This window comes from Lutra lutra, chromosome 5, assembly GCF_902655055.1.
Source record: "Lutra lutra chromosome 5, mLutLut1.2, whole genome shotgun sequence".
Taxonomy (NCBI): Eukaryota; Metazoa; Chordata; class Mammalia; order Carnivora; family Mustelidae; genus Lutra; species Lutra lutra.
In genome coordinates this window covers 79,406,762-79,417,279 of record NC_062282.1, presented here as the reverse complement: position 1 = coordinate 79,417,279, position 10,518 = coordinate 79,406,762, and the positions used below count along the sequence as shown (strand labels likewise).

Sequence of the window (10,518 nt, the reverse complement as noted above, 5' to 3'; positions counted from 1 at the left end):
CAGAAGATCTTGTCTCGCAACTAGGATAAAATTTGTGCGATCCCGAGTCTGTTAATCCAATTCTTCTGCGCCTGCCATCACTGAGCACTCATGGAACTAATCGGTAATAGGAGGAATGGATTTTGCATACTGTAATAACTAGATTGACTTCATGGTAGACAGCGACATCATGCGGCTACAAAGGGTAAGAAATGAATTCACATAACCGCGCTAAGCTGTAGTTCTTTAAGTTAAAAAAAAATTTTTTTTAAGATTTTTATTTGTTTATTTGACACACAGAAAGAGAGAACACTCTGAGAGATTGGGGTGGGAGAAACAAGGTTGCTAAGCAGGGAGCCCAGCTCGGGGCTCGATTCCAGGACCCTGGGGTCCACCTAAGGCAGATGCTTTAGAACTGAGCCACCCAGGTACCAACACACCCCCCCCCCGCCCAAATTCTTATTTTGCCTTAATTTAATAGTAAATCTCCTTATGTTCATAACTTGCAGAGCCAGTTTCACCTTGTCTGATTTCTTCTATTAATTTGGAGTAGGGTGAGGGATTAGAAAATTCTTAGCAAAACAACTTCTCTCCTAATAATTTGATTACTGTTATCAACCAGTTCAGAAAACTTGTGATCTGAAGTAGGTCTGGGAATTAGAAGTGCAAACTATACTACACTCTTTGTGTAGAGAAGAAACATGTGTATATATTTCTGTTCTAGGACATGCTATTATATTTTGCTCTGAGAAAAGAATGGAATGTAATTTTAAATTAACAAATTTTATCCACACTTTTAAAACCTTATAGATTGTTTAAGTCCATTTTTTCTTTGTCTGATGTATATCAAACACTCCTAAGGCTTTTTCTTTTACTTAATAATGGAAGATGAAATTTTTAATGCATATTCTTTATGGCATTTCCAAATTTTCCCACACTTTATACTGGGCCTCCCTCTCAAAACATTCTCCTTCACATACTTCATCACTGCAAATTCTAGTGGAATATCTACCCATCATATTTTCATGCTCTGATTCTTCAGCTGCTCCCGAATGAGTTTATCCTTATCTCTCAATCTTAACTTTGTATAGGCTTTCCATTAAATGTCTCATCCACTCTCAATATTTCAAATAAGATCTTTACTGAAGGTATTCCCAAACGCACAACTTCCTCCCCCCACTTTCTATGGTTCTCTTTTAAAAAAAAAGTTTTTTTTTTTATTTTGAGAGAAAGAGACAGCCAAGTGAGAGTAAGAGAGCAAAAGAGAGAGAAAGAGAGAGACAAAGCACGTAGGAGCAAGCAGTGGGGAGGGGCAAAGTGAGAGGGAGAAGCAGGCTCCCCACTGAGCAGGGAGCCAGACTTGGGGCTGGATCCCAGGACCCTGGGATCATGACTGGAGCCAAAGGTAGACACATAACCCGACTGAGCCACGAGGGTACCCCCCCTTTCTAATGGTTCTAATTATCATTTTCACCTATGCATGCTGATGACTCTCAGAAAATAATTTGATTACAATTTGAAGATTATGTAGATATCATTACTAACCCACAAATTCAAACCTTTGAAAACCTCATTTTATTTTAATGGCATGAACATTCTGCACGTCACCTACATGAATTTTTTATTAGTCCTCCTCCCTTACCTGCCTTATTCAAAGTCTATCAACAGTCCATCTGTCTTTTCACATACCACTGTATTTATCTTCAGGAATACAGCTATTATTGAATTGAACTAAAGGCAGGAATTTCATGACATTAGAGTCACCTCTACATGACCTGAGGTGCAATCAGATGCCAACATTTCCAATGTTATTTTAAACTACTCTCCAATATGAATTCTATTTTGCAGACATTATAGATCACTTCCTTGTCGTCTTCCTCAGCACAACCCTTGTTCAAGATGTTTCTAAAATTACCTCCATCTTCACCTGTAAAAATGTTATCCTGGTATCAAAATGAAGCACAAATGTCAATTTTACCATGAATTCATCTGTAACGTCATCAATTGGAGACAATCAAACTCTTCCTCAAAATGAGAAAATGATAGGCACAAAAAAACATTTTTCAAATGGACACATACCAACATCCATCCCCCCAAAATTCTGATATACCTGTAAAATCCTCACAGACCACTGTAATACAAAGTTCCTCCACCACTATCAGAGGCTTCATCTTAAACTAATTAACCTAGATCAGTGTATTACTCCCTATCACTGACTTTCTATTGCTGTCATTTTGGGTAAACAAAGAGTTTATGTGCTAACCAATAATATCTCCCAAAGTGAAATCTCCCTTTGCTTGCAGGAAGATAAGCCTTGACAGAAGTATATTAGCTTGCAGGGGTTTGTTTTAAGCCCAATGCAGGGTTGAACTCACGACCCTGAGATCAAGACCTGAGCTGAGATCAAGAGACTGACATTTAACCAGTTGACCCACCCAGGTGCCCCTAGCTTGCAGTCTTATTGTTGAGAGTTTTCTTTTTCCCCCCTTTTAAAAAAATTAACATATAATATATTATTTGCTTCAGGGGTACAGGTCTGTGAATCATCAGACTTACACAATTCACAGCACTCACCATAGCACATACCCTCCCCAGAGTCCATCACCCAGCGACCCTATCCCTTCCCCATCATCCCCCAGCAACCCTCAGTTTGTTCCCTGAGATTAAGAGTCTCTTATGGTTTGTCTTCCTTCCGGTCCCATCTTGTTTCATTTTTTTCCCTCCCAACTCCCCACGACCCTCTGCCCTGCCTCTCAAATTGCTCATATTAGGGAGATCATATGATAATTGTCTTTCTCTGATTGACTTATTTCACTTGGCATAATACCCTCTAGTTCCAACCACATCATTGCAAATGGCAGAATTTCAGTGTTTTGATGGCTGCATAGTATTCCATTGTATATATATCACATCTGCTTTATCCATTCATCTGTTGAGGGACATCTAGGTTCTTTCCATCATTTGGCTATTGTGGACATTTCTGCTATAAACATTCGGGTGCACGTGCCCCTTCAGATCACTATATTTGTAACCTTAAGGTAAATATCCAGTAGTGCAATTGCTGGGTCATAGGGTAGCTCTATTTTCAACTTTTTGAGGAATGTCCATACTGTTTTCCAGAGTGGCTGCACCAGCTTGCATTCTCACCAACAGTGCAGGAGGGTTCCCACTTCTCCCCATCCTCGCTAACATATGTCGTTTCCTGACTGGTTAATTTTAGCCATTCTGACTGGTGTGAAGTGGTTGCTCACTGTGATTTTGATCTTTATTTCCCTGATGCTGAGTGACGGTGAGCACCTTTTCATGTGTCTGTTGGCCATTTGGATGTCTTCTTTGCAGGAAAGTCTGTTTATGTCTTCTGCCCATTTCTTAATTGGATTATTTGTTCTTTGGGTCTTGAGTTTGAGTTCTTTATAGATTTTGGATACTCTATATAGTGGTTAAGATTTTACATAAATTTTGCTCTATGTGAAGAGTGCCTTTGAATTTCAACTTTAAAATTACCTAGTTAGGGGTGCCGGTGGGCTCAGTCAATTAATCATCTGACTTCTGCTCAGGTCATGATCCTTAAGATTGAGCACCCTTGTGGGGCTCCCTGCTCAGCAGGGAGTCTGCTTCTCCCTCTCCCTCTGCCCCTCGCTCACCCCACTTGTGTCCCTTCTCTCTACCAAATAAATAATTAAAATATTTTAAAAACATAAAAATACAGGCTCCTATTTTTGGGTGGCTCAGTGGGTTAAGCCCCTGCCTTCAGCTCAGGTCATGATCTCAGGGTCCTGAGATCGAGCCCCGTTCAGGTTCTCTGCTCAGTGGGGAGCCTGCTTCGCCCTCTCTCTCTGGCTGCTGCTCTGCCTACTTGTGATCTCTCTCTGTCAAATAAATAAATAAAATCTTTTAAAAAATAAAAAATAAATAAAATTAGCTAATTAAACTTAACTATCAAATCTCTATTACAATTTCTAGCAATTTCTAGAAGAGTGATATATAATCCAGTATTGGGACTCTTGTAATAATCCTGTCTATTGGCTCCCAGTAGAAAATTATGCAATTTTACTGAAATCTTTCCTGTAAAATAAACATGGAAAAGGAAAATACTGGTCCTCTCATAAGAAACAGCTTATATTTTTGTTCATTTATTTACCCAAATACTTCATTCCAGTCAAGGAAGAAGAGTATGTAGAGAAAAACTTTGGTCAATTTATGGACAGCTTCCTCTTCCAGCAAAGAAATATTTTAGTTATAATATAAATCAAAGAGTTTATATTTTAAAAATAAATTAACTTAATTTTTTCAAAAGCTGACAAGTGTCAACTACAAATTTAGTGGTGAGAACTCCCTCTCAATGTACAGGACTTCCTCAAAGTAATACAGTACTAGAAATACTTAAATAGTATGATACATGTGTATTTATATAATTTATACAATTAAAAACATGTAGAGAATGCAAGAAATAGCCAAACTAATAAAAAAGAAATTAAATTTTTATCACATGAAATGTGGACCATTTATTACCCACTAGACCCACATTGTTTATTGAAGAAGTGTAGAAAAACAATTCTATGTATTTGAGATAGATACTTCTCTTGCCTATGGTAAAGTCAAATGTACAACTTTGTTATAAAGAATTGTATTGGTAAACAACAAACTCGAGGGGATTTTGTATCGTGGTATTTATTTTTTTTAATCTGACAACAAAAAGCAACAATAAATCCCAATAAAGAGCACAGGCATTAATTTCTCTTACATCAGCCAATGCAACATTTTTCTAGATATGCCTCCTGAGGCCAGGAAAACAAAAGTAAAATTAAACTATTGGGACTACATCAAAATAAAAACCTTCTGCATAGCAAAGGAAATTGTCAACAAAACTAAAGGACGACCAACTGAATGGGAGAAGATATTGGCAAATGATGTATCCAATAAAGGGTTAGTATCCAAAAATATAAAGAACTTAGACAACTCAGCACCTAAAAAACAAATAACCCAATTAAAACTGGGCAGAAGACATGAGCATAGACATTTCTTCAAAGAAGATATCCAGATGGCCAACAGACACATAATACGATGCTCAACATCACTCTTCCTCAGGGTAATGCAAATCAAAACAACAATGAGATATCACCTCAGACCTGTCAGAACGGATAAAATGAACACAAGAAACAACAGGTGTTATCTAGAATATGGAGGAAAAGGAATACTCATGCACTCCTGTTGAGAACGCAAACTGGGGCAGCCACTATGGAAGACTGTATGGAGGTTCCTCAAATATTAAAAATAAAGCTGCCATTATGATCCAGTAATTCCACTACTGGGTATTTACCCAAAGAATATAAACACTATACTGAAGGGATATATGCACCACTATGTTTACTGCAGAACTAATTATAATAGCCAAATTACAAAACATCTCAAGTGACCATCAAAAGAGGAATGGATAAAGAAGATGTGGGATGTGTGTGTGTATGTGTGTGTGTGTGTGTGTGTGTGTGTGTGTGTAGAATTAAATATCACTCACCCAGAAAAAAGAAAATATCTTGCCATTAGCAACAACATGGATGGATCTAGAGAGTATAATGCTAAGTGAAATAAGTCAGAGAAAGACAAATACCATGTGATTTCACTCATATTGTGGAATTTAAGAAAGAAAACAAATGGAGAAAAAAAGAGACAAACCAAAAACGGACTCTTAACTATAGAGAACAAACTGATATTTACCATAGTGGAGGGGGATGGTGATGGGAAATAGGTGAAGGAGATTAAGAGTACACTTGTCGTGATGAACACTGAATAATGTATAGAAATGCTGAATCTATTGTACATCTGAAATTAACATAACACCATATATCAATACATACATATATACATACATAAACTCATCACTGTGTTCTAAAGCAAGACCCATTAAAAAAAGTCTAGGAGAATTTTACTGGTGAATTTTGTTATTGAATTTTAGACATAATAGTATTAGATAATGATTCCGCCTTACCTGAGTATAAACAGTTTTTGAGGATTACTGAATCTCACACAGTCTACTCTTACCAAGTTTGTGAAAGACCTCCATGTTAAGTTCTGAAAGAAATAGGCTGCAAGCCAATGTGTAATTAAAAATTCAAGGAATCACATTTTTAAAATAATCTCTACACCTGATGTGGGGTTCAAACTCACAACTCTGAGATCAAGGGTCATGCACTCTACATACTGAGCCAGCCAGGTGTCCCTTAGCAGCCCCGTTTTTTTAATTAGAGAAAATGCAAGAGGGAGTGTAGTGGGGGCAGAGAGAGAGAATCTGGAGCAGGCTCCTCGCTGTGCCCAGCCTGAGGTAGGGCTCATCCCAAGACCCTGAGATCATGACCTAAGCCAAAACCAAGAGTCAGACACACAACCAACTGAGCCACCCAGGAACCCCAGTTGCCACATTTTTAAAAAGTAAAAACAAGTAGGTGAAATTTTAATATGATATTTTATTTAACTGAGTGTATCCCAAATACTACCATTTCAACATGTACATATTACTTTTGAATGTTCTGATGAAATATTTTTCATTTTTAGTTTTGTACTGTCTTTGAAATTTGGTGTGCATTTTTAAAATTGAAATATAACTGACATAACATTGTAAAAAAAAAAACCATACCAGTAATGTCTAATTTGAATATGTTAAGATTTTCCCAACTGTGAGAACTCAGAATTGCTTCTTACCAATATAATAATTTGTCAATTGAAAAAAAAAAAGGCAAGTTAGAGAAAAAGTAATCATTGTTCCACTAAATGTTGATGTTAGGGTAAGGGGAAAAATGATATATCTGCAAAGTGGGGCACCAAAAATCTGGAAAAAGTGATATGGCACATTCTCAAGTACTGCTACATCATGATTATCAAGATATATTAAGTAAAACAGAGGAAAAGCTATATGACCATATGTTTTGAAATAGAAGAGGAGAATTTATTTGTATATAAAGAAAAGGTCTGTGGGAAGATAACCAAGAAATTGCAGCATTTGAAATAGTCAAGGAAGAGGGGCACTTGGCAGGCAGTAGAGAATGTGACTCTTGTCTCAGAGTTGTGAGTTCAAACCCCACCTTGGGTGTAGATATTACCTAAAAAAAACACACACCTTAGAAATGTCCAAGAAGGTACATTAAGTGGCTTGATACTGGAGGTGGAAGGGAAACATTTTAAAACTTTGTAAACCATGTAAGTGTATTTCATATGAAAAAATAAATAAAACTCCTACAGTAAAAAAATCATAAATATCAAATTCATCATAAGTATGCAAAAGCCAACCATTTAGAGAAACCTAAAGGAATCATTCCGTGTACAAATATTACTTTAAAAGGAAATTAAATTAGTGCAATAAAAACATTAAAATAATTGATATTCAATGGAAAAGAAAAGGGAAAGTGACACAAAAACATTAAAACATTTCAGTGCAGTAGTAATATGAGACTTGAAAGTAAATAACTCCAAATATATAAGTACCTCCCTACAACACTTCCTACAGACTGAAAAAATATTTATTAAAATTTATTTGGGGAAACAATTTCTATCATGCAAAGAAAATTAATCTATTCACGCCAACTTTTAAAACTTTAAAAAGTGGAACGTTCCTGAAATAAATTCATTCTGCAAAGCGATTGTCTGCCACAAATTAAAATTAATTCTAAGAATAACTGTAGTTTTTAGTAAATGAATTAGTACCAATACAAAACTTACATCTGAAGTGATGAGATAATAAGTATAAAACCATAATTTAAAATAAAAAGAAGAGAGAAGGAAATAATAAATAATAAAGACGTAAAACGAAAATTATTGTGAAAGATATTTTTGAGACTCACAGTGTCAGCAGAGCTGGGACCCTGAGGTAGGCTGGGACTGAAGGCCATGAGGTCGGTCTTGGGCGCGCCCTCCCCAGAGCACACCCTCTGCCGCCTCTGCTGCGAGTACGACCAGCTCCCCACCGCGCTGGAGCACACGAGCGTGGGCTTCCCAGGCCCGCACGCGCCCTCCCTGGGCGGGGCCGAGCACCGCAGCGCCGTGTACAGCAGCAGCGTGAGCACCAGCAGGCTGGACACCGCGCAGATGGCGACGATCAGGTACACGTTGACGTCCACCAGCGCCGTCTCGGCGCCAGCGGCGCCCGCCAACACCCGCGACGACGCCTTTGGCGCCTGGCCGCTCTCCACCAGCGACAGCAGCACGGTGGCCGTGGCCGTCAGCGCCGGCTCGCCGTGGTCCTTGACCAGCACCAGCAGGCGCTGGCGCGGCGGGTCCGCCTCGTCCAGGGGGCGCGTCGTGCTGATCTCGCCCGTGTACAGCGCCACGCGGAACGGGCTGCGCGCGCCCCCCGCCGCCGGCTGCAGCTCGAACGACAGCCACGCGTTGTAGCCGGAATCCGCGTCCACCGCGCGCACCTTCGCCACCACGTGGCCCGCGCCCACCGACCGCGACACCAGCTCGCTCAGCGCGCCGCCCCCGCCGCCCGCGCCGGGCCGCGGCAGCAGCGCGGGCGCGTTGTCGTTCTCGTCCAGCACGAACACCTGCAGCGTCACGTTGCTGCCCAGCGGAGGCACGCCCGCGTCGCGCGCGCTCACTTGGAACTGCAGCAGCTCCAGCTCCTCGTGGTCCAGCGGCTGCAGCGCGTACACCTTGCCGCTCTCCGCGTGCACCGACACGTAGCTCGACAGCGCGCGCTCGCCCACGCGCCGCTCCACCAGCGAGTAGGACACCAGCGCGTTCTCCTGCGCGTCCGCGTCCCGCGCCGACACCGTGAAGATGTGGCAGCCGGGCGGGTTGTTCTCCTTCACGAACACCGTGTACTCGGGCTGCGCGAACGCCGGCGCGTTGTCGTTCACGTCCGCCACTTCCACGGACACGCTGGCCGTGGCGGAGAGCGGAGGCGATCCCCCGTCCCGTGCTGTCACCACCAGCTCATAGTTCGACACGCTCTCGCGATCCAAGGCGCTGTCCAGCACCAGCGAATAGTAGTTCTTGAAGGTGGACACCAGCTTGAAGGGAACGTGGGGCGACAGGGTGCAGGTCACCTGCCCATTGAGACCGGAGTCGCGGTCAGACAGACTGATCAGGGCGATGACGGCCCCCACTGAAGCGTTTTCTTGTACTGGCAGAGATATGGAGGTTATGGCCATCTCTGGGGTATTATCATTCTCATCCAGGAGTTTTACTATTACTTTGCAGTGTCCAGTTAATGGGAATGGACTTCTATCTACAGCATCAATATTAATTTCATATAAATTACAGTCTTCGTAATCCAGTTCTCCCTTAACTGTTATTTCCCCACTATTCGAATCGATTTTAAATTTAGATTTGACATTGTCAAGAACAAGATCACTAAAGAGATATACTATTTCCTTATTAATGCCGTCATCTGCATCCGAGGCGTTCAGTTTAATAACTAATGTCCCATTTGGTGCATTTTCTAATAATCTGATATTATAAACTGATTTATCAAATTTGGGGGCATTATCATTCGCATCCAATACGTTAATCAATAATTGAACTGTACCTGTTAGTTCAGGTTTTCCTCCATCAGTTGCAGTAAGTAATAAAAGATGTTCCTGGATTTCTTCCCGATCTACTGCTTTCTTTAAGACTAGCTCTAAAATGCTTGTTTCTTCTTCATTTGCTTTAACATCCAAATCAAAATATTCATTACTATTTAGTTTGTATCTCAATTCTGCGTTTGCTCCGACATCCATATCAAATGCGCCCTCTAGCGGAAACCGGGAATCCACTATTCTTGACTCTAAAATAAATAATCTTTGTTCCTTTCGGAAGAACCTTGGCGGATTGTCGTTAATATCCTTCACCTCCACCTCCACATGGAAAACCTGCAGCGGCCTGTCCACGATCACCTCCAGGTGGATGCTGCACTCCAGACTCCGCCCGCACAGCTCCTCCCGGTCGATCCGAGAATTCACAAACAAAATGCCATTCTGCAGATTTACCTCCAGAAGGTCTCTATAACCTTTGGATGCCACTCGGAAAAGGCGTGGCACCAGCTCCGCGAGCTCCAGCCCCAGGTCTTGGGCGATGCGGCCCACGAAGGTGCCGTGTTTGACCTCCTCCAGGACTGAGTAGTGGACCTGGCCGCTCCCGGCCTTCCAGACTGTGAGGAGCAGAAGCGAGAGCAGCAGGCGCCGGGAACCTGGACTTCTCTGGGAATATACCATCGCAAATACGTTGCAATTTTCAAATGTCTATTGTACTACAACAAGGATAGCTTTTGGAAACCTAATTCTCAATTTGCTATAATTTTTTATTTGCTCACCTTTTCAGCTTCAGCAGCAGAGTAAAACACGGAGTAGCCTTTTCCTTTCTAAGGAAAACAAACTCACCGTATCCCTTTATGGGGGGGGGGGGGAGCCAACCACCAAACTTGCGGTTTCCAGCGCCATCATGTGGATGAAAGGGTGAGTTTTTACTTTATTGTGCTTTATTTGCCTTAGATTCATTAAATATTTCCCAATTACAATGACTTTTAGGTGTTCTTTATTTTCCTTAACTCTAATTTAAACACATCGT

At 41.2% G+C, this 10,518-nt stretch overlaps 1 protein-coding gene across 1 annotated transcript; it reads right to left on the bottom strand.

The window, feature by feature from the left end:
* Positions 1–5,961: 5,961 nt before the first annotated feature.
* On the bottom strand, positions 5,962–10,254 carry LOC125101165 (protocadherin alpha-5-like). Its single transcript, XM_047731789.1, has 2 exons — positions 7,771–10,254; positions 5,962–5,965 (listed from the first exon to the last, which is right to left on the bottom strand). Exons 1-2 carry the CDS (start codon positions 10,164–10,166, stop codon positions 5,962–5,964), a joined length of 2,400 nt encoding a protein of 799 aa, XP_047587745.1. The 5' UTR covers positions 10,167–10,254.
* Positions 10,255–10,518: the final 264 nt, after the last annotated feature.

Coding starts and splice junctions, on each gene's coding strand:
- LOC125101165 (XM_047731789.1), bottom strand. CDS start 10,166: ATGGTATATTCCCAGAGAAGTCCAGGTTCCCGGCGCCTGCTGCTCTCG.